This window comes from Acomys minous (assembly GCF_964271855.1).
Source record: "Acomys minous genome assembly, chromosome: 16".
NCBI classification, from domain to species: Eukaryota; Metazoa; Chordata; class Mammalia; order Rodentia; family Muridae; genus Acomys; species Acomys minous.
Window position 1 is genome coordinate 18,012,252 of NC_140498.1, and position 24,433 is coordinate 18,036,684.

The 24,433-nt window shown below is 42.7% G+C and overlaps 1 protein-coding gene across 4 annotated transcripts in view; it reads right to left on the reverse strand.

Moving 5' to 3' along the window:
• The window catches only part of KIF3A (kinesin family member 3A), a 37,211-nt gene extending 14,587 nt beyond the window's left edge, over positions 1 to 22,624 (reverse strand). For 2 of the 4 annotated variants that reach the window (XM_084763944.1, XM_084763943.1), the window contains exons 1-10: positions 22,427 to 22,624; positions 18,679 to 18,952; positions 11,181 to 11,325; positions 10,985 to 11,069; positions 9,602 to 9,707; positions 6,812 to 6,951; positions 6,077 to 6,274; positions 5,237 to 5,411; positions 2,957 to 3,055; positions 1,144 to 1,215 (exon numbers count right to left, since the gene is read on the reverse strand). In XM_084763944.1, coding sequence (XP_084620070.1) covers positions 1,144 to 1,215; positions 2,957 to 3,055; positions 5,237 to 5,411; positions 6,077 to 6,274; positions 6,812 to 6,951; positions 9,602 to 9,707; positions 10,985 to 11,069; positions 11,181 to 11,325; positions 18,679 to 18,952; positions 22,427 to 22,432 — 1,300 coding nt within the window. In that variant the 5' untranslated portion in view covers positions 22,433 to 22,624. Of the gene's footprint in view, positions 1 to 1,143; positions 1,216 to 2,947; positions 3,056 to 5,236; positions 5,412 to 6,076; positions 6,275 to 6,811; positions 6,952 to 9,601; positions 9,708 to 10,984; positions 11,070 to 11,180; positions 11,326 to 18,678; positions 18,953 to 22,426 lie in introns of all 4 variants that reach the window. The other 2 variants (XM_084763946.1, XM_084763945.1) reach the window with 2 other exon arrangements.
• Between the last annotated feature and the right edge of the window lie 1,809 nt (positions 22,625 to 24,433).

Here is a 24,433-nt window from a genome sequence, read left to right on the forward strand (position 1 = left end):
CCACATGCTGGGACAATCATCTCTCCATCTCCCCAACACGTCCAAGTGACAGCAACAGATGTTTAAAGTTAGGTATGCAAACAGCAATTAAGGCTTCTTGAATTGGAAAAAAAAAGTCTTGAATTGAATAAGGTACAATTCATTTCACAACCTACTTTCATATAACTACTCTCTAAGAATGGTAAGTTTTAGAAAACTGAGTTAACAGCGTTTCCTACTCAGGTAATTTTCTCTCATTTCACAGTTTATAATTCTAAACTGTGCTTCTACAAGGTATCTGAACAATGCTATGTACTTATACATTGTCCAGTGAGGTCAGCTGCTGTTCTGGTAACTTGCTTCAATAGTGTCAACAGACACAGTGTCTTGAGATTCTTGAGATACTCCCTAGTAAAGCTAAAACCAATGGTTTCTGTCATTAGTCTGGGAAAGGTAAGGATACAGATAATGCTTTAAGAGACAGCAAGCTGCGAGCTGGTGGAAGCAAACACCACTTCCATTTTCTTCTGAAAGTAGAAACAGACAAAATTAAATAATTTATGGTTTACAAAAAAACGCTAAGTCTGAAGTGAGTCTAGACAGACTTATGAACTCTGTGTAACTCTGTTTTCTAATCACATCTCAGAAAGAGTCTCAAAATCAACCTGGTAACTCAGCAGTGGGGAAGCATCCAGTCAGGATGAAATACGACTACTCAGTCTTCTACATCGCCTCAGGCTTTACACTTCTCTTTATTTGGAGCACGTACTGCTTGTTACAGTGGGTGCTGCTACACCAACAAACTTTAATTTGTACTTGTAGAGATTTAAGGTTTGTTGTTTGTGCCTCTTACACTGATCAGAATTCAAAAATGTATAATGAGGCATAAAAAAGAATCCTGAGAATTATCCTTTCACACAGCTTACTAGCTCTCTTTACATTATCTTAGCAGCAAAAGCATGATTCTTTCTTCCACTGTCACAAACATAGGCTCTGGCCTATGTTTCACAGTTACTGAAGCTATGGCAGGGTGGGGGTCACATGCTTGTTCTAGTGGGAGCCCAACATGGACCAGTCATGACAGGGAGCAGCATCTCCCACATGAAGCCCATGAGTGATGGAGAAGCCAGAGCTCTGTTAGAGAAGGTGAGGGCCGCCACTCACGAGGCAAGAACTCATCCAGAGGCTTCTCTATGACAGAACATGTGGAGTCTGAGCTACTGCTGCTGCTACTGCCTGGAAGACAAAGCCCACGGGAACCAGAGAGAGGGAACAAGAAATGAACAAATACACAGAGGAAACTTGAGTTCTGCAGGAAGAATTTAGAGGACAATTAAGCTTTGCATTCAAGAGCAACTTACTCTAGCTTAAAACTAGGTAGTACAGCCACTGTCCTCTTACCACAAAGCCATGCGGGTGAATAAAAACTGCATTTTTTGGGGGGAGGCTTTTCAAGACAGGGTTTCTCTGTGTAACAGCCCTAGCTGTCCTGGAACTCTCTTTGTAGATCAGGCTGGCCTGGAAACTCACAGAGATCTGCCTACCTCTGCCTCCCGAGTGCTGGGATTAAAGACGTGCACCACCATGCCCGGCAAAACTGCATTTCTTTTAAGATCTGCAGTAGTGGTAAACCCCATTATTCATCTAAAACATAATTATTCAGAGGGTTGAAATGACAAAATGTCACTTGGTGACCTGCAAGTCTATTTAGGCTAAGAAAAAAAGAAAACAGCTTTAAAACAGAAAGCCATACAATTCCCATTACAGAAATAAGCTCAGTACAGACAGTATTGTCTCCAATTCTCCGTGTTCCCTCAAAACATCAAGCTATCAGATTCTACTTATTTATGCTTAAAACTTGACAGCATAATTGACAAGGCTCACTGACAAATGTTAAGGTTCTCAGCACAGGGTAAAACATATTACTTTAAAATATTTTAACATATTAAACACTGGTATTTTGTTCTACATAAAATGTATTTTTAGTAAGTCAACTATCTGCTTCAGGTCAGAAATCAATAGTTTACTCTTAAAAACAAGTTATGAATAAAAACACTTTTTAAGCCAGGCACAGTTAACAATTTCTGTAAAAAGACCAACAGCCAGGCCACATGCTTTGTTGTGGAAGAGCCAGAGACCTCATGTAAACAAATAGCATGGCTGCTTTAGAACACTTCATTTACAGAATCAGGTTCCACTTAGCTTGGCCAGCACACTGCCAGCCTCTGCCCTTCGTGGTGCTTTTTCTGTGTTTTGAATGTACAGCATCTTCAGTTTTTAATTTGGGTTCCCGGCCAACCAGTGACGAGTCTGTTTTCAACAAGATTGGTTAACTACGAATGTGCAGCAACCTGAAGGAGCTGAGGAGAACTCGGAGTTTGAAATGTGACAGGGACATCCTTTTATACATGCCATCTGCAGCCTTGGCACAGAGTCCTGGTTGTTCTGGACTCACTGTGTAGACCAGACTGGCCTGGAACTCACAGAGATCCGCCTGCCTCTGCCTCCCCGTTTGCTGGGATTACAGGTGTGCGACACCACGCCCAGCGGTACAATGTTTTAATTCACACTGGAAACAGCCCCCGAGGGCTGAGAATGACACACAGTTTACAAAGAAAGGAACTCAATGAAAAACTATAATCCTTATTCAAATTTACCTCCTGCAAATGATTTTGAAAGGCTAACATCACTTGAAGAAAAATCTTACATTATCCTAATTTCAAAAGCAGGTAGGTAACTAACAAAGATGTAAAACTGCATGATGGTCTCTCTACTACCACAGAGTTTTACAAGAGATGGCATCCTGGGTCAGCAAGATAAACAAGAGAGAATGTTCACAAAGTTAAGCACACAGAGCATACATTCCTTGCTGGAACCACCACCATAATTAAAAACGGCAAATTAAAAAATGGGCACTTGCATCATCAGGGAGCAATCCTAGCCAGTTCCAAGTAGTTAGAACACGAACTGAACTTACCCCTTCTCTTTTTTTTCTTTTCTCCATCTTCTCCAAGTTCACCCTCCTCGTTGTCATCCTCCTCTGACCCACTGATGTCAGAGCCTGACACTTCTTCCCCTTGGATAGAAATTTAACAAGTTTTAGTCTGCGCCAAGTCACTGGCTATTTTATAAATGCCTACATATATGCTCTTCATTAGGTTTTTGTTGCCCCCAACACAAACTGCAAATCTATTTAAATGTTCATAGATAGTGTATCTGATATGTTTAAATTTACAGATTTATAGGGGCAGGTGGAGACTGGAGGATCCCAGGCCAATAAGAGATCTTGTCTTCTCCTAGCCCCACCAGAGAGTGGGCAGTATCTGCGGAACAACAGGCCCACTGTCCTCTTGTCTCTAAGCCTACGTACAGGCAGATTTACATACAAACACACACAATCATACACACTGTACATGGACATTTATTTTACATTTTTAGAAAAAATAATTTTTGAGAGCTCACTATGTAGCTCTAATTGGAAGGCATGGCACACCACCTGCTTCTGCCTCCTGAGTGCTGGGATTAAAGGGGTGTGTCTTTATGCCTACATAGAAATTGTATTTTTACAGTCCTGAAAGAGAAGTTAAAATCTGACCCACTGTTGCATACAGCTTTAAACACACCCAAGGATTATGTACTAGCACTTTGTCTTTTAAAACTGTGATCATTTTCTCCTGTTTTTTGTTTAAGATGTCTACCTTTTTTTGTTTTGAATTTTATGTATATGGCGTTTTGCTTGCATGCATGTATGTGCACCAAGTGTGTGCAGTGCCCACAGAGTCCAGAAGAGGGTTTTGTATCTCCTGGAACTGGGGTTATAGATGGTTGTGAGAATAGAAACCAGATCCTCTGGAATAGCAGCCAGTGCTCTCAGCCACTGAGCTGTCTCTCCAGCTCTTACATTTATGTTTTTAAAGAGTGATAAGCTGTTGGAAGCAAGGACTGTCAGGGGATTGAGGCTAGCCTGTGCTACTGAGTGAGACCCTGTATCCAAAAATAAAGGGAACAAACAAACAGGCAAAAACTGCCATTTCACACGGGATCTCCCTGGGAAGGAAACTGGCAAAGTCTGGGGAGTCTGCAAGTTGGTAACATCAAGCATGGGCAGATGAGGACTCTCCATACTATATGAACCTCTACAAGCCTCAAATAATTTTAAGCTTAAAATTATTCCTTTAACACTTTTGTCTGGATTTTTATTGTTTATATGATCATTGTATTAACTAGATCATAAAAACAAGAGCATAGCATTAGAAGAACACCAATAAAGTGAAGCACATTACAAAGAATATGACCGTGTGACTCTAGCCCAGATGTAAGCCCAGCATAATACACACAAGCACTTGAATGTGAGTGTATCTAATGTGTACAACCACATCAGTCACAGGGACCAAGAGGTGCAACTCACACCCTTAACAGAGGAATGGCTATACAAAGCAGTGTGCAGGCAGGATGGAATTCTAGCCATCTAAGAAAGAAAGAAATCCTAACAAGTCACAGTGCAAAAGAATACTGAAGCCCTTACTTACACTGTGAATAAGGCTGACACAAAAGCACAAATAATGTACAATTTTTTCCTCATTTGAGGTAACTAGCGGAGTCAAATGTCAACTTTTATTATATATATTTTATAAGAATGTGAAAAAAATAAATGAAAGATCTTGGAAACAAACTAGCTATCAATGCCACCTAGTGGCCATTTCCATTATCTGTGAGGTGGTTCTCTCCTGCTTTTCTCAGAATCTGGCTCTTCTGAGAGGCAGGCTGGCACTTGTGGGTTTTCCCCAGAGACTCCACAGCCTGGGCTCCAGGCCATTCACCTGCGGCACAGGGATCTCTATGCCAGTCAGAGCTGCTGCTGACAGTGTGCAAGTGCCCACACCCGACCAGGAAGCTCCTCACCACCATCAGTTGGGACTTTATCTTAGAAAACATGTTCCTAGAAGACACATATTTCTCAGAAATATTATTTTTAAATGCCAATGTTAGGGGCCAACAAGTAGCTCAGCAGGCAGAATATTTGCTATGTAAGTCTGATATGAATTTGATCCATAGAACAAGAGTGCAAGGAGAGAAGCAGCTCCCACAGGCGTCCTCTGATCTTCACACATGCTGTGGCACGTGGGTGGTTGCATTCACACATATCCAACACACACAGATACTTTAAGTATCAATGTTAGAGGCTATTGCTTTGCAGAAAGCAAATACTGTGGTCACCAGCATGCCTCAGTTGACAATAATCTTTGTGAAACATTACCTTCTTCAAGCTTTTTCCTCAGCTCTTCTATTTCTTTCTGAAACTGGCGAAGCAAAGCATCCTTTGGATCTTCATTTATTCTGGCTTTGTTTTTAATGTTCTTGGCGCGGTTGGCATACCGCAAGGTACTGATGGTTTCATCATAATTATAATCTGCTGGCCCGATATTTGCACACTGTTGAATTAGAAATGGACATCATTCCACACCACTACTTGTTTTAACGATGTATTTATTATGTATAGTGTTCTAGCTGCATGTATGTTTTACAGGACAAAAAGGGCCCCACATTTCATTATAGATGGTCATGAGCCACCATGTGGCTGCTGGGAACTGAACTGAGGATTTTTGGAAGAGCAGCCAAGTACTCTTAACCTCTGAGCCATCTTTCCAGCTCTTTATACCACTTGTTTTGTTGTTGCTGTTGTTTTGGGCTTTTTTGGTTTTGTTTTTTGGTTTTTCGAGACAGGGTTTCTCTGTGTAACAGTCCTGGCAGTCCTGGACTCACTTTGTAGACCAGGCTGGCCTCGAAATCACAGAGATCCATCTGCCTCTGTTTCCTGAGTGCTGGGATTAAAGGTGTGCACCACCACGCCTAGCCCTTGATACCACTTGCAAGACCACCATTAACAAAACATACCTGAAGCATATATGCAATTTTACCTTCTTAAAATCAGTATCAATCATACAGGTGTGGAAACAATACAACCATGGGCAATAGCATGGTGCATTACACAAAGAAAAAGACTGATTTGTAAAACGCTCTTCACACTGACCACAGGCATAAACTAGAATGCTAAATTTGCCTTAATGAAGTAACCCTGCCATGACTGAGGTCTTACCATCATGGTTTTTGAGTTCCCTCCTAAGGAATCCTGCAGAAGACGTGTCAGTTTAGAGTTCCGATACGGCACATGAGTGCTTTTTCCATCCACCAAGGCAGAAATGACATTGCCCAGGGTAGACAGTGAAAGGTTGATTTTTGTAGCTTCCTTGAGGCGCTGTCCTGTGGCTCCCGTTTTTGCTTGTCTTTCTGATCCCTAGCAATAATAAACAGACAAAAATTAAACTAATATTTTTTAATTCAAGAATGTGTTTTTTCAAAAGTCTATTTTTTTTCTCTTTGGCTTTTTGAGACAGGGTTTCTCTGTATAGCCTTGGCTGTCCTGGACTCACTTTGTAGACCAGGCTGGCCCTGAACTCACAGTGATCCGCCTGCCTCTGCCTCCTGAGTGCTGGGATTAAAGGTGTGAGCCACCATGCCTGGCTAATATGTTTTTTTAAAAAGTAATTTAAAACATCTCATATGACATCTGGAATTCACTTTAAAATATTGAGGGAAGAAGTAATAGACCAAAAAAAAAAAAAAAAAAAAAAGCCTAGCCAGGAGCTAACAGTTGTCGATGCACAGTGACAGAAGTACAGAGAATCATAATGTTACTGTATCTACTTTCAGATAGCCTATAATAATAAGTAATTAAAAATGACATGTAAACCATACCTTTGACTTTAATTTTTATTAACAGATAAATGGACCACAGAGAAGAACTTTCCCTTAAAAGCATCTAGTTACTTACAGCAAGATCCACAAGGTGGAGCTTCCCCATCCTGACATGCATGTTTCCATCAACGCCTTTCTCGCTGCATTCTATAGTAATTGTAAAGATGGCGTGGGAGCGGGAACTATGCTCATTCATATTAGTCGCACCAACAGAACCTTTAACAAAGAAGAGAACCCCTTAAAATTGTAATAGAATGCCTTTATGTTTACTTTATTAAGACAGGTGTCCTGGAGCCTAGGCTATCCTTCAACTTTGGTCTCCTATCTCCTATCTTGAGTACCACCACCCCCAGTTTATGCATTGCTAGGGGGTTTGGACCAGAGCTTTAAGCATGCTAGGCAAGCACTCTACCAACTGAGCTATCCTCAGTCCAGAGAGTTCCTTTATTAATTAAATTCCTAGAACATTTAAAATACATGGTTTCATGATAGTATTTTAAATGTCTCCAACAATGACTGACTATAAACCACAGTTTGTGTTTGGACATTGTATACTTCTTTTATAATTCACACTATAGCCAAAGAATCTGTAGTATAGTCACATTAAAACATAATCTCAGCCAAAAATTCTTCATTTCATTCCAAAATATTACTATCTAAAGATTATACCTATCTATGGAGCTGGACATGGTATGTCTACTTAAGAGACCAAGACAGGAAGGCAGATGTGACCTGGGCTAGTCTCAGCAACATAACGAGACCTTCTCTTTTAGGAAAAAAAAAAAATTAACACCACAAAAAGAAATACATGTTAAATAATTGGGAAAAACTTCTGATGACTCAACCATCTCTAGAGAGAATTATGTTTGGGACTCCAAACTACAGAATGATTTGCACACACACATTAGATGTTGCAGGAGGAATCGGTGTGACATTATCTGAAACAGTCAGGACCAGAAGGACCCAATACAAGGTTGGACTACTATGGAATAGCTAAATTACTGAAGAGCCATTAAAGCATGAGGAAGAGTCCGGCGTGGTGGCACACACCTTTAATCCCAGCACTTGGGAGGCAGAGGCAGGCAGATCGCTGTGAGTTCGAGGCCAGCCTGGTCTACAAAGCGAGCCTAGGCCAGCCAAGGCTACACAGAGAAACCCTGTCTCAAACAAAACAAACAAAACAAAACAAAAAAACATGAGGAGGATCCATATCCAGTAACATCAAAAGATGCCAATCCCACAGGAACTTTTTTTAAACACTAAGAGCTGGGCACAATGGTGCATGCCTTTAATCCCAGTGCTCAGGCGGCAGAAGCAAGTGGATCTCTACGGGCCTGCTTTATCTACATTCCAGTTCCAGACCAGCCAGGGCTACATGTGAGACTTTGTCTAAAAACAAAAACAAACAAAAATTTTAACACATGCAAAATCAGTGTGGAGGTTCATTCTTGTAGTCCTAGTATGTAGGAGGCTGAAGCAGGAGGATTATAAGTTTGAGGCCAGCCCGCGCAAGATAGTGCTGTCTGACCTAAAACTCCCTACGTAGACAAGACTTGGCTTCAAACTCAGAGGTGCACCTGCCTCTGCCTTCTAAAACACCTGGACTAGTCTTTCCGCCATCTTGGCACCTGTAGAGGCCTGCTGGGAACAGGACTTTAAAAAGCAAGTCTGTCTGGCAGGGTGTGGTGCAAGGCCATTTTTGCTGGCTGTAAGTGAGGTCTCCAGAACTAAAGAGAGCACACAGCTCTCTTAAAACTGAAGGTATTTATGCCTGAGAAGAAACTAAAGTCTACTTAGGCAAGAGATGTGCTTATGTGTATAAAGCAAAGAAAGCAGTACAGTGACTCCTGGAGGCAAACCAAACAAAACCAGAGTAAACTGGGAAAAAGTAACTGAGGCCCATGAGAACAGTGGCATGATTTGTGGCAAATTCTGAGGCAACCTTCCTGCGAAAGCCACTGGACACAGAATCTGTGTGATGCTGTACCTTTCCCAACTTAAACTAATGAAAAGTAAGTAAGTAAAAGTGGATTTGTGCTCCTGAAAAAATAAACAAACACCTGGAATAAAGGTATAAGGCAACATATCTCACAAGATTTTTATATTTTAAGTGAAAAATATAAAACAATTACTAGAAAAGGAAAATGTTATTTAATTTTGCTTTTCTTTTTAACGAAAGGGCAGTAGTATAGATTCTGGCTAACTCAGACTAATAACCTAGGTTCAAATACTCACCCTACCACTGACCAATTATGTTACCTTAGACATGGTACTTAAACTATGTCTGAGTCTCTCAAATCTCACAGACTACAGTGAAGACTAAGTGATCATTCTCATAAAGCACACAGCACAAGTACCTCACACTCACTAACTGCTCTCAAAATGCTATCAAGATTTTAACTTGCCTAGTAGTGGTAGTGCACACCTGTAATCCCAGCACTCAGGAGGCGGAGGCAGCCAGATCTCTTGAGTTCAAGGCCAGCCTGGTCTACACAGCAAGTTCCAGGACAGCCAGGACTACACTCTGAGAATCCCTGTCTCAAAAAACAAAAACAAAAAACAAATTTAACTAACAAAATAGCTTCAAAGACTGGCACTATTAAGAGGCTAGAGAACAGGGCTTAGTAACACACACCTTTAATCCCAGCACTTGGGAAATAGAAACAGATGGATCTCTGCAAGCTTTAGACCAGGCTAGTGATAAGGCTACACAAAGAAACCCTGTCTTAACAAAACAAAGCAAATAATAATAATAATAATAATAGTAATAATAAAAAAGAAAAAAATAAAAATTCACCCTCTACGGGGCAGAAGCCACGTCAGCACTCACATACAGGCATCCATCACAACAGTGTACCACACTTACGATTTTTGTGGCCTAGAGTCATGATTCTATCCATATCGTCAGCATTATTGACCACATAAGCTGATAAATCTTTGATATATACTCCCACATCAGGCCTTTCTTTAACCTAAAAAAAACAAACAAACAAACAAAAAGTATGCCTAAGACTTTAATTTGTAACAAGTTTTCCAGGCACTTGCTGAGTATCTTCTTTATACAGGGAAGACAGTAAGGTACAGTTATGAGCAATGCTGACTCATGGAGGTAACAATGTGTAAGAAAATACAGATGACTACTGCACACTAAATTAATTGTGATGATGTTATGAATAAAGGTACAGACAATTTAAGAAAGTAGTTCACGGTTCTCTCCTTCCACCATGGGGGTCTCAGGGATCAAATCAGGTCCTCAGTGGCAAGCCCTTTGCCTGCTGAGCCCTTGGCCATGTATCTTGAAGACCCAGAAATGCATTCAGGGACAAGCTAGTAAAAAGAACAGAAATGTTTTCTTTCCTTCCTTCTTTCTTTCTTTTTTTTTTGTTGTTGTTGTTTTGTTTTTTTGTTTTTTCGAGACAGGGTTTCTCCATGTTAGCCTTGACTGTCCTGGACGACTTTGTAGACCAGGCTGGCCTTGAACTCACTGCCCGGCCTTAGGAACAGAAACTTTTAAAAATAGAAGGCAAGCCGGGCGTGGTGGCACACGCCTTTAATCCTAGCACTCGGGAGGCAGAGGCAGGCGGATCACTGTGAGTTCAAGGCCAGCCTGGTCTACAAAGTGAGTCCAGGACAGCCAGGGATACACAGAGAAACCCTGTCTCAAAAAACCAAAAAAAAAAAAAAAAAAAAAAAAAAAAAGAAGGCAGACTGGTCTGGGGTAGACACTGGCAAGGATCTTCAAATGGAAAAAACAAACAGGGCACTTACAAAAAAACAAAAACAACAACAAAAACAACAAACAAAAAAAAAACCAATTCTAATATTTAAAAGGCTAATCTTTCCTTGTTTGCTTTGTATCTTAAAATAACTTTAACGCCAGGCATGGTGGCACACGCCTTTAATCCCAGCACTCGGGAGGCAGAGGCAGGTGGATCAACCTGAGTTTGAGGCCAGCCTGGTCTAAAAAGTTAGTCCAGGACAGTCAAGGCTACACAGAGAAACCCCGTCTTGGAGAAAAAAACAAAAACAAAACAAACAAACAAAGAAAAAAACCAAAAAGATGGCAATATCTATCAAATGTACTCCCGGCTCAGCAGCCACGCTTCACTGACTTATGCTCAAATGGATCTGCACTTGTAAGGAGTGACTTATGCAGGTGGTTTTTTAAAAGCACCTTTTGTAGAAAAAGAACCTTAATTTGGCAAGCACTCTATTCTAATTTTTATTTTAACTCTAATTCCATCCTTACTTCCAGCCTCTGTGTCTGATCCTTGCCCAAAAGGTCTCGAACTTCTTCATTATATATCTCCAAGTACGACACTCGAACCAAAAACCTGTAAGCACAAGAGAATATTCAGTGTCCTCAATGTGTTTACAATGTCCATGCTTGTAGGTCTTTCCCGGGGCCGGACCTCTCAGATTAGGAAATGGAAGCACTCTCTCACCTTGTGTCACCCTCTGCTTTTGCGATGTGACCAAATATGTGAGCAAATGAGTTGGGGATGACCCCTCTGAGCCCAGGCACTGCTCGAACACCTTCCATGGTGAAAGTCTTGCCTGTCCCAGTCTGTCCATATGCAAAAATGGTCCCTGAGAATGGTACACACAGTCTGTTATTTCCAGAGTCTGATGATCTAGGACAAGGACTCTTAACATTGACACTGTTATGTAACATATTACCTGAAGTAAAACTCCATTCTACAGCTGAGCACAATGGCATCTATAATCCTAGCACTAGAAAGGAAGAGGTGGGAGGATCACTGCACTTTGAGGGCAGCCTTGGCTACATGGCAAATTCCAGGGCAGTCTGGGCTACACAGTTGAGACTCTGTCTCAAAAAAACTAAACAAAAACATATTCTAGTTTACGTTTGACCTTTAGTATCACATGTGTAATAGGTGTTATGCCACATAAGCAAAGTACTGTTAAAGCACCGGGATCAACAAAACACACCTAATAATTAATCTTTTAAAAGTATGCTAAACTGGGCATGGTGACGCAAGCCTGTAATCTCAGCACTCAGGAGGCAGAGGCAGGTGGAAATCTGATTTTGAGGCCAGCCTAGTCTACAAAAGTGAGTCCAGGACAGTTAAGACTACTCAGAGAAACCCTGTCTCGAAAAACAACCACAACAAAAGTATCCTAAACTGGGCTGGAGAGATGGCTCAGTGGTTAAGAGCACTGACTGTTCTTCCAGAGGTCCTGAGTTCAATTCCCAGCAACCATATGGTGGCTCACAACCATCTATAATGTGATCTGATGCCCTCTTCTGGCCTGCAGGGGTACAAGCAAGCAGAACACTGTTGCTTTATGTATGTATGTAATACATACATACATAAATACATACATACATACATACATACACACATAAATACATAAGTAAATAAAAGTATCCTAAACCCTAAATGCAAAATTCTTACACTGGCTGGGGTTCATGGTGCACACCTTTAATCCTAACACTCAAGAGGGAGAAGCAGATGGGTCGCTGGGATTTTGAGGCCAGACTAGTCTACACAGTGAGTTCTAGGCTGGCCAGGTCTACACAATGAAACCCTGTCTCAAAATATACTCAGAGATTTCTCAATAATTGATAGACCAAACAGACAGAAGAGCTAAACAATACTAGTAAACCAACTGACTAGAAGATGTAAAAGAACATCCCTGCCTCAATAGCAGAATACACATCATTTTCAAATATATACAGAGCATTCAATAATAAATTACATTCCAAGAAAGAAAACAAGTCTCAATAAACCTAGTAAGATTCAAACCACATGAAGTATGTTCACTAGCTAAAATAAAATTGGGCTATAATAAAAAGAAAAACCTCTGGAAAAACCTTAAAATGTCTCAACTAACATATAAATAAAATATCAAAGAAGCAATCAAGGGGCTGGGGATGGATGGTTCCATTGGTAAAGTGCTTGCCACACAGGCACAAAGACCCAAGTCCAATCACAGCATAAAAAGCTAAAGGTGTAACATACACTTGGATTCAAGCCCTGGGGAGTTGTCTGCAGGAGGATCCCCGGACTCACTAGCTAGCCTTCAGTCTCAAGGGAGATCCCCCTGAGGAACAACATTCAAGGTTGACCTCTGGCCTTCACACATGTGTGCATAATACACATGCATGCACACTAGCACACACATGAAGGTGCAAACACATAAACATGTGCATATACACACCCAGAGTAGAACAGAAAGCATTCTGAAATGGGTGTAAGTGAAAATATGGTTTATATATCAGAGTCTTTTAGATGCACTAAAGAGTAAGTGGGGAATGGGTATATCACCAAACTTCTATATTAGAAGGATGCAAAGTTTCCTAACAGTGAACTCAGTTCCCACCTTTAGAAAACAGAGGCTGGGGATAGCGGTACATGCCTATAATCCCAACACTTGGGAGGCAGAAGAAGAAGAATCTCTGAATTCCAGGCCAGGCTGGTCTACCCAGCAAGTTCTAAGACAGCCTGGGCAATGTAGAGAGTCTCTGTTTCAGACAAACAGAAAATAAAACAGCGAAAGAGCAAATTAAAAGCCAAAGTCAGAGAAAAGAAGTAATTTAAGGTCAGAACAGAACAGTAGGATAGAAAACACCAAACAACGGAGGGAAAGTGAAGAACACCCAACGTATAATCCTCTTGTCAACCTGGTTAGGAAAAAGAAGACACAAACCACCCTGTGGGGAAGAGAAAGGTTAGCCTGCAGCATCCTAACACCTGGAGCCATGAGAGCAGAGAAACAACTTGTTGATTAAAATAACTGCCTCCCCCCATTTAATCCCAGCAGCAGCAGGGACAGGTGGATCTCTGAGTTTGAGACCAGGATGGTCTACCGAGTTCCAGGACAGCCAGGACCACACAGAGAGAAACTCCATCTCAGAAAACAAAACAACAGTAAAAACTAACTCACAAGAATAAGAGAACCTGAGTGGCCATGGATGCTCAGGCACAGCTGCATCTGAAGAGCTTGCCAGCCTCCCTAGAGAGAGGGCAACACTCAGCTGCAGCACTGTGAGTGCTCTCCAGCATCTAAAAGAATACCACTAACTCTACACAGGTTCTTCTACAAGTTTAAAAAGGGAAGAGCCTGTAACAGTATATAAAGCTAGAGCTAGAGGCTAGAGGGATAGCCCAATGGTTAAGAGGACGTATTTGCTGGGCGTGGTGGCGCACGCCTTTAGTCCCAGCACTCGGGAGGGAGAGGCAGGAGCATCGCTGTGAGTTCAAAGCCAGCCTGGTCTACAAAGTGAGTCCAAGGCAGTCAAGGGTACACAGAGAGACCCTGTCTTGAAAAAAACAAAAAAGAGAGAGAGAGTACGTATTTGCAAAGGACCCAAGTTCCATTCCCAGCATTCATACTGTGCAGCTTACAACCATAATGATAACTCCAGCTCCAGGGGCTCCAATACCTGCTGGGCTCCACCAGCACATATCCCCACACACGTGCATAGCTTAAAAGGTAAGTCTTATGCCAGGCAGTGATGGTACATGGCTTTACTCCCAGCACTCAGGAAGCAGAGGCAAGCGGATCTCTGTGAGTTCTAGGACATCCTGGTCTACAAAGCAAGTTCCAGGACAGGCAAGCTTACACAGAGAAACCCTGTCTCAAAAAACCAAAAAATAAAACTAGCAGTATTCTGATTCACAAACTAGAAAGAGACATTTCCAAAAAACTGTGCACAAAATTTAAACAAAAACTTGGTAAATCAAATGTAGCTATATTTGAAAAGAACAACTATCTATGACTAAGTGAGAAAGCTGGTTTCATTTTTTAAAAAAAACTAGTAACAAAAAGAAAAAACCACATTTGAAAAAAAAAAAGCAATATGTATCACTGCAAGAAAGAAAGGACAGACAAAGCAAAACAAACACCTGTCAGCAAACTGAACTAGAAAAGCACTTCCTCAGTCTTCCAAAAAACATTTGTGGAAAATCTACAGCTACCACTAGGCTAACCAGTCAAGGAATAAGTACATTTACCCCAAGACCAGAAGCAAGATAACAATGCCCACTGTCTCCAATTACGCTCCACACTCATTGGAGATTCTGGCCAGGGAACCAGGCAACAAAAGTACATTAAAGGCAAAAGACTGGAAAGGAAAGGAAAAACTGTCTTTATAGACAGATAATATAATTATATATGTAGAAAATCCTAGAGAATCTTTTTTTTTAAGCATAAGGGTATGAATTTGATTTTTATCCCCTGCCCCAGAGCAAACACTACAATCAACAAGAATTGCTAAGTTCAGCAAGGTTGCAGAATACAGGTATTCAACTGCAAGCCATGAGGCAGCACTCTGTGCCATTAGGATGATGCTACCAAAATGACAATAACAGACGCTGACAAGGACATAGAGAAACTGGAATGCTCACTTTGCTGGTAGGAATGTAAAATGGTGACGTCACTGTGAAATATCATTTGACAGTTCTTCAAAAAGTCAAAGAAAGTTACCCCATGACTCAGCAACTCTACTCCTAGGTGTGTATATTCAGAAAAGCTAAAAGCTTGTACAAGAATATGCAAAACATTATTCCTAGCAGCTAGCTAGAAAGTAGAAATAGCCCAAATATTCAACCTATGAATGTACAAACAAAATGCATCTATTCAAGGAAATTACTTAGTCGTGAATACTGATACATTCTACAATAAGAATGAACACAGAAAGCTGGGCGTGGTGGTGCACTCCTGTAATCCCAGCACTCGGGAGGCAGGGGCAGGCAGATCTTTATGAGTTCATGAGTTCAAGGCCAGCCTGGTCTACAAAGTGAGACCAGGACAGCCAAGACTACACAGAGAAACTCTGTCTCAAAAAACAAAAGAAAAAACAAAGTGGTGGGGGTAAGTGGAAAAAAACAGTGCTAAATGAAAGAACTTTTATCTAAAAGACTGTATGATATGTGAGCCTCTTTCTAAGAAGTGTCAGAAAGGAAAACTCCAACAGAGCAGTGGTGCTAAGAGGACTGAAGTGGCTGAAACTGAGATCCAGATTCCCTCTTGGGTTGCTGGAAACAGTCTTGCAAAGGTGGTGGTGATGGTTTGTACACTGTCACTTGGATGCACTGAAGACATGAATCCTAAACTGTAAAATGATGAGTGGATTTATGTCACTTCAATTTTATCTTAATAAGAAAAACTACTTAGGGGGCCGGGCATGGTGGCACACACCTATAATCCCAGCACTCGGGAGGCAGAGACTGATGGATCACTGTGAGTTCAAGGCCAGCCTGGTCTACAAAGCAGGTCCAAGACAGCCAAGGCTACACAGAGAAACCCTGTCTCAAAAAACCAAAAAAGAAAAAAGAAAAAAGAAAAACTACTTAAAAATCAAATGCATTTCTGCATATTACAATACTTAATTCCAATTCCAATACTTAATTCCAATTCCAATATAAAAGTATGCAAACAATTCTATTCACAACAGAATGCTGAGGTGTGGGCAAGAGAGATGGCTGAGTAGGTAAGACACTTGCCACCTGACACCCGAGTTTAATGCCTGGAATCTCTATGGCGGAAGGCAAGAAATGCCTTTCCCAGGTTGTATTCGGATTGCTATACAAATGCCATTGCATGAATCTTCTCACATACATAAAGTTAGTGCAATTTTGTAAGTTCGTAAGAATAATGTGGAAACTACTAAAAGTTAAAGTTTAATTAAACAAGACATAAACAACCATGTTAATGAAACAGAAGACTCAATAGTGTCAATAGACCAATTCAACACAATTGTGATCAATATCCTAAAAGGCATTTTATGGGAAATGCTAAGATGGTCATAAAATCTATATGAAAATACAAAGGGCAAAAACAACCGTGGAAACAAAGAGACTAAATAAATAAATAAATAAAACAGCCAAGTAGGAGAATGGCTGCTATTTCATAGTTGCTGCCTAACTTCAACAGCACTGCAAAGCTGCAGCTATTAAGGCCGACTGGACGTGGATAGAACACGCACTCAAAAAATAAGTACACACAAGTATGCCAATTCCTTTTTCTTTTGTTTTTTTCTTTCCTTCTTTCTTTTTGAGACAGGATTTTTCTGGGCAGACTTGGCTGTCCTGGAACTTGCTTTGTAGACCAGGCTGGCCTCTAGCTCAAGAGATCTGCCTGCCTCTGCCACCAAGTGCTGGGATCAAAGGCATAGGCCACTACCATTAAACAATGCTGGAGTAACTGGATATCTATATACACATATCTATATCTGAATATGTGCTTACCATCTGACAATCTAATTTCTAGGTAACTATCCAAGACAAACTTTACATCTTTACAAAGACATGCAGCAGTATTATTTATCTTAGCAAAACGTCGAGACTTCCTTCTAGGTAAATAAACAGTGTGTTATATACTTACAATGGAATGCAATTCAGAGAGGTGGAAGCTGAAGAATCAGAAAGGAATTCAAGGCTAGCCTCAACTACTAACAAGTTAAAGGTCAACCTGGGCTACACGAGACCCTGTCTCAATAAGGAAACATAATTTAAAAAATAAAATAAAATTACAAAATAAGGGCCAGGCATGGTGGTGCACACCTTTGATCCCAGCACTAGGGAGGCAGAGGCAGGTGGATCGCTGTGAGTTCAAGGCCAGCATGGTCTACAAAGCGAGTCCAGGACAGCCAAGGCTAACACATAGAGACCCTGTCTCGAAAAAGCAATAAATAAACAAACAGGGGCTGGAGAGATGGCTCAGAGCTTAAGGGCACTGACTGCTCCTCCAAAGGTCCTGAGTTCAATTCCCAGCAACCACATGGTGGCTCACAACCATCTATAATGTGATCTGATGCCCTCTTCTGGCCGGCAGGTGTACGTGCAGGCAGAGCACTATATACACAATAATAAATAAATAAATCTTTAAAAAAATAAATAAATCACAAAATAAGCCAGGTATGGTGGGTAGCACAAACCTTTAATTCTAGCACTGGGGAGGCAGAGGCAGGAAGATAGGAAGACCTCTGAGTTCAAGGCCAGCCTGGGCTATAGAGGACAGCCAGAGATACAGAAAGAAACCATCTTGAAAAAAATAAAAACAAACAAAAAAACCTTACCCAAACCATAAAATAGGCAGGGGCTGGGAGAGGTGGCCTGGTGGCTAAAGCCCTGCAGCTCTTCCAGAGGACCTAGGTAAGGTTCCTAGAACCACATGGTGACTCACAAATCCCATGGCCTCTGAGGGCACCAGGAATGCACATGGTGCACATACAGACAGGCAGACACTTGCGTACATAAAATAAGAATAAATAAATCTCTTTTTTTTCTTGGAAAGTCACAAAGTACTGATAATATGCAAAGACAGGTAAAGTTCAAAAACATTACACAAAGAAAAAGAAAATGGCTTTTACAATGATAACATTTTATGGGCTAGAGAGATGGCTCAGCAGCTAAGAGCACTGGCTGCTTTTCCAGAGGACCCAGGTTGGATTCCTAGCACCCACACAGTGGCTCACAACCATCTGTAACTCCAGTCCCAGGACTGCCTGCACTCTGCTGACCTCCATGAGCAATGAATGCATGTGGAGCAAGCACACACCTACATGAAGGCAAAAAACTCATACATGTAAAATAAAAATAAATCTTTTTTTTTTCCTGATACAGGGTTTCTCTGTGTAGCCTTGGATGTCCTGGGCTCAAAAATAAATCTTTAAAGACAAAACAATAACATTTTATGATGTCTTTTAAATGAAATTTCAAAAAGACAAAACTATTGTGACGTGATGGCAGGTCAATGGATGCAGGATGCAAAAACAGTGGAAAGGAACGCTTGAGGACGGCACTAGGTTCCACAGCAGGACTTGGGTGGTCTCACCACTGTGTACGTTTACCATACTTCATCAGGCAGCAGCTACACTGCGTAAACTACCTATTTCACTGGCCATTACTTATACAATGATAAAGGGATTTTTTTGGTTTTTGTTCTTTTAAAGAAAGCTGCATAATGACTCACCATTGTAGCCTTCCAGAACAGAATCAATAATAGGTCTTGCAGTTAAGTTATATACATCAAGTTGTTTACTTTCTGGTCCAAAAACAGTATCAAAAGTAAATGTCTTTGGAGGTTCGTTGGAAGAATCGGTCTTATGGACGGTGATAGTGCCCCTCATCTCATCCACGCTGACGGCCTGTCTGTAGCACATTGATTTCTCTCTTTCATTGAGGGGCCGGCACCTAACAACAACCTTCACATTATCGCAGCTTTCCGGCTTCTCAGACTTATTGATCTGGTGGAGACAATGTTTACAAAGAATAAAAAGAATATTTATTTTGCCATAACCTTATAATTGGAAAAGACTTCTTTTCCACCTCAGCACCCTGAATGTGCTAGGACTTCACAAGTCTTTGTTAAACGCAATTAAAGATCTCTATATATTCAGGAAGGGTTTATTAGGATGCAAAGAGAAAATGTTTCTTTTGCAGCACAAAAGAAGGGAGAGAACTCTAATTTACATCTGTAGTAAATGCTTTCAATGCAGAAAATGAACTACTATATATGGCATTTGCTCAACAATCCCCAACATCCTCTGAATTTCCTGCCTGAAAAAAAACAAAACAAGTGAAAACAGTTGACAAGCTTTATCAAGAATGTAAGAGGTCAAGTGAGACGCTGCCGTGCACACCGGCAGAGGCCAGTCTATATAATATAACGAGAGCCTGTCTCAGAACAAACCAGCAATCTATGAGGTCCTTTGCTCTCCCATGACATGTAGTTTCATCTTCTAGAATGCATTTGTAAAATTTTTATCACGTGATATCTCCATACATGACTTACCTTATCTACATAAGACAACAGTAAGTTAAGGACAGAGAAGGCCAATGACAGAGAAAAATATTTAATGAACGTTTGTATAAAACTTTGATCTTCAAATTTTTACATGGCTAAGAAACTAGGTCCAAACAATCCTATTACTATCAATATGCTTCTCTCCAGCGGGGCCTTCATCACCCGAGGCTAAGTCACATCACCTGGGCCCTGCTTTAGTCTCCTAACTATGCTCCTGACTTAGTCTATCCTCTTACATGATGGTATAAACACAAATCTAATCACATTATCATCCAATGTAAAAATTTCCTACATATGACAAGCCAAAAAAAAATTTTTTTTAAATGCTACGGTGGTATAGAAAGGCCTCTAGGCTTCAAACACTGTGGCTCCTCTCAGCACAGTTTTGTTTTCTAACACCAACTTCTTCACTGCTGGCTTTCCTGGAGTCTTTCTGCCTAGAATATTCCTCATGTCCTTCTTCACTTGGATAGCATCTATTTATTCTTCAGTTTTCAGCTCAGCAGTCACTTCCTATGGGAACACTTCTCTGACTAGGCCAAATGATTTTTTTTTTAATAGACTCGGAGTGAGCACACTGTTTTTAAAGGATACAACTTTACTCTTGTTTGCTCCTGGACTGATGTCTGTCCTTCTATCTTCACCTGAATTCCAAATAAGTTGCCCAAGGGCTGATTTCAGCCCATAAGTTTTTATTTGGTTCAAATTATTTTTGTATTTTTCTGATACTGGGTCTCACGAAGCACAGGGCAGCCTGGAACTCATTACAAAGCCGAATATAACCTAGATATCTCACTCCCTCCTTCCCTCCCTCCCCTCTCCCTCCCTCCCCCTTCCCTCCCTTCCTTTCTCTCTCTCCCTCTCCCCAGCTCGCTTTTCAAGACAGGGTTTCTCATAGACATCTGCTTGCCTCTGCCTCCTCAGTGCTGGGATTAAAAGTGCCACCACTGCCTAGCTAGTCTGGAACTTTTTTTCTCTCATTTATTTATTTATTTAATCGCTTTACCACCTGACCCCAGCCCCCTCCCTCCTCTCCTCCCTGTTCCACCCTCATGCCCCCTCCTTCCATCCCCCCTTCCTCTTCTCAGAGATGGGGAGGCCCCCAAGGAGTACCAAGCCACCCTGACACTACAGACTAGACTAACCTGAGCCCATGGGGGCTCACAGAGACTGAACCACCAACCAAAGAGCATGCATGGGCTGAACCTGGACCCCTACGCAGATGCAGCAGATGTGCAGCCTAGAACTCTTGATCCTCCCACTCCCTCAACCTTTCAAAGTGCTGGACAGCTGGCTCATAGCATTTTTTGAGTATTTTAATCAGCTGCTAAAATTGAGAAATTTTACAAATATAGCAACTTAAGTCTTTAGAAAACAAAGGCAGATGTGATATCTGTAAGCCAGCATTCCTTTATGGTGTCATTTTTTCAATTTACCAGAGCCTACTTCTATCATATGCCACTTACTTGCTTTATTTACTAAGGTTGTCTTTTTTCTGTTAACATGCATGGTTTTCACCTCTGCCTCAAAAGACAAGCTTCTCTTGCTCCAAAGTCAAAAACTTAGCAAGTGAGGCTGAGAGACGCCTCAACCGTCAAGAGCACTTACTACTCTTGCAGAGGTGCAGGGTTTCCAGCACCCACATGACAGGCAGCTCACAACCGCTTGTAACTCCAGCTCCAAGAAATCCCATGCTCTCTTCTTCCTTCCCCTGGCACGTGGTACACAAACATGCATGCAAACACTCATAGGGATAAAATAAAAATTAAATTAGGCGGGCGTGGTGGCGCAAGCCTTTAATCCCAGCACTCAGGGGAGGCAGAGGCAGGTGGATCTCTGTGAGTTCGAGGTCAGCCTGGTCTACAAAGTGAGTCCAGGACAGCCAAGGCTAACACACAGAGACCCTGTCTCGGGAAAAAAAAAAATTAAATTAAAGGCCAGGTGTGGTGAAGCAAGCCTGTAATCCCAGCACTCAGGGAGGCAGAGACAGGCAGATCTCTGTGAGTTCGAGGCCAGCCTGGTCTAAAAGTGAGTCCAGGACACCCAGGGTGCCAGGGCTGAATACAGAGAAACCCTGTCTCAACAAACAAACAAACAAACAAACAAAACAAACCTAACAAGCTTTATTCAACCAACCTTTCCACCTCTTCACAGTTAGCATATATATGTCTAGTGCCCAATATCTATCGAGTAAATAACCAGAAATCAATAAATAGAAACAAACACTGAGCATTTTGTGCTAAATGTCAAGCCCTGTCTGTCCTTCGAGTGTCCTGTGCATTATTTTATTCCGCCTTGATAAAAACCCCAATAAGAAAAGTTTAATTGTGTGGGAACTAAGGATCCAGACCATTTAAACACTCGTCAGAGGCCTCATAGCCAATAAATAACCTTCCATGGCTCAAGTCTTCTCCAATGAGACTTACAGCCACCCCCTTATTATGGCACGGTAACAATCCGTGAAATCCTAAGAGGTAACCAAATCGCCACCGCGTACTCACACAAAGACACCTACGGAGTGCATTCTGCACCATAAGCTAAAGCGCCCGAGAGGAATGACAGCTTACATCCCGGGGAGTGGGAGGCCAGCGCGCGGACTCCGGGGTCGCGGGCACCCGCACGACCCTCGCGGCCGCGCGCAGCCACCAAGCCCCCGCTGCCCGCGCGGCGCTTTTCCGTCAGGCAGGGGCCCTGTGGGGTGCAACGTGCTGAGGGGTGGGGGGGGGGAGGAACAGGGCGGGTCCCGGGAGGTTCCTGAAACGCGCTGGACCCCAGCCCCGCCGCCCGGCCACCCTTTCCCCTCCCAGGCCTCGCGGCCCCGCCCGCCCGCCGCGCGCTTCTATGGCAACGGCCGCGCCCCCGAGCAGGGCCGCCACGATGAGCGGCTCCCCAGAGGTCGAGCGGCCGCCCTCACCGGCATGGTGGCTGAGTCCCGTACTCCGCCAACGTCCCGGCTCGGGTTGCAGCCCAACAACGCCGGGGTTGTGGGTGAAGCTGGCCGCAGGAGACCGAGACACCTCAGTGCTCCACAGACTGCGGCTCGCTCAGCGACGGAGAGCAATGCGCAGGCGCACTCTGAGCTCGCCCCGCCCAATCTCGGCTTCCTGAAGTACGCGTGCGCAGGGGCTTTTCGCGTCCATCTCCACGGACGCCAGACTGAGGCAACGCCTGCGCGGGCGCTGCCATACCTCAGCGCTGCGAAGCTGGTTCACGTTGAGGCCCTGGGGACACCTGACCGGCTCAGATTGCTAGGAGCTTCTGGCGCTGGCAATATCCCAACTATTAAAAATAACAGTGGACAGTAGCTCACCAGATTCCGATGAATCCCTTTTTTTGTTTTGTTTTGTTTTGTTGGTTTTTTGAGACAGGGTTTCTCTGTGTAGCCTTGCCTGTCCTGGATTCACTTTGTAGACCAGGCTGGCCTCGAACTCACAGCGATCCTCCTGCCTCTGCCTCCCGAGTGCTGGGATTAAAGGCGTGCGCCACTACGCCCGGTTGTTGAATCCTTGTTTTCATGAGGAATATCAGAGCTTGGGTTCTGTTTATCTCTGCTATCTGCCTGCATCAGCAGTTTGAGACTCTGAATAAAAAGTTGTGATACATAAACTTTGTTTATGCACATGGACACGTATGCATCTGTACATTCGTCAACCATTAAACTGAGTGTAGAGCGCTCCGGTAGATAGGTGAGGGCTTTTGTTTTGGGGCAGTGCTGTAGATTGAACCTCAAGCCTCAGACATGCTGGGCAATGGTCATGCTCCTGTTTAAAACTGAGCTATTTGAAAAACAGAAGTTTATTTATAAGTGTGTGTGTGTGTGTGTGTGTGCGCGCGCGCGCGCGCGAGAGAGAGAGAGAGAGAGAGAGAGAGAGAGAGAGAGAGAGAAGAAGAAGAAGAAGAAGAAGAAGAAGAAGAAAGGAGGAGGAAGAGAGAGAGAGAGGACATGATTGTTCCTAGGTATAATGGAAGAGAAGGTTTAGATAAAAGGGAGAGCATAGCTAGAGGCAAAGACAGAAGCATCTGGGAGAGTCCAGAGTGAACATGCCCCTGAGCCAGCCCATGTGAGGAGAGTCGGAAGGAGAGCAAGGAGACCAACAGACCAGGAGAGTAACGGCTAAAAGAAAAAGAAAAAAAGAAAGAAAAGAAAAGAAAAGAAAAAGCCAGCCGATGGTGGCACACGCCTTTAATCCCAGCAGAGGCGGGTGGATCTTTGTGAGTTTGAGGTCAGCCTGGTCTACAAAGCGAGTCCAGGAGGCACCTCACTTGGCCATTTGTCCCTGGTTTGAGACCTAACAGTATCCAGGCAAGAAACTGGCTCAAAGCAGAAGCCCTGTCTAGACAGCCATTTGCTCCACAGAACTGGCTTGGTTTTTTTTTTGTTTTTTGTTTTTTTTCCCCCGTTATGGGAGATTTGGTTTTGGTTCTGGCTTGATACAGGGGCTTACTGTGTATACCAGGCTGCCCTTGAACTCACAGAGATCTTTTGACTTCCTAGTGCTGGCATTAAAGGCATCTCCATCGAACCTGGAAGTTATGGGAGAGTTTAAGTTGCAAATAATTATAAAGCCTGTTTTGTGTTAACATTCAAAATGCTCGTCTTGGGCCGGACGTGGTGGCGCACGCCTTTAATCCCAGCACTCGGGAGGCAGAGGCAGACGGATCGCTGTGAGTTCGAGGCCAGCCTGGTCTACAAAGCAAGTCTAGGACAGCCAAGGCTAACACAGAGAAACCCTGTCTCAAAAAAAAACAATCCCCTCCCCAAAAAAAGCAAAATGCTCGTCTTGGGGCTGGCGAGATGGTTCAGCAGTTAAGAGTACATACTGCTCCTGCAGAGGGCTGAAATTAGGTAGGGTCCCAGCACCCAGGTCAGGCATTGACTACGCCCTCTTCTGGCCTCTGTGGGCACTGTACTCACAGGCAT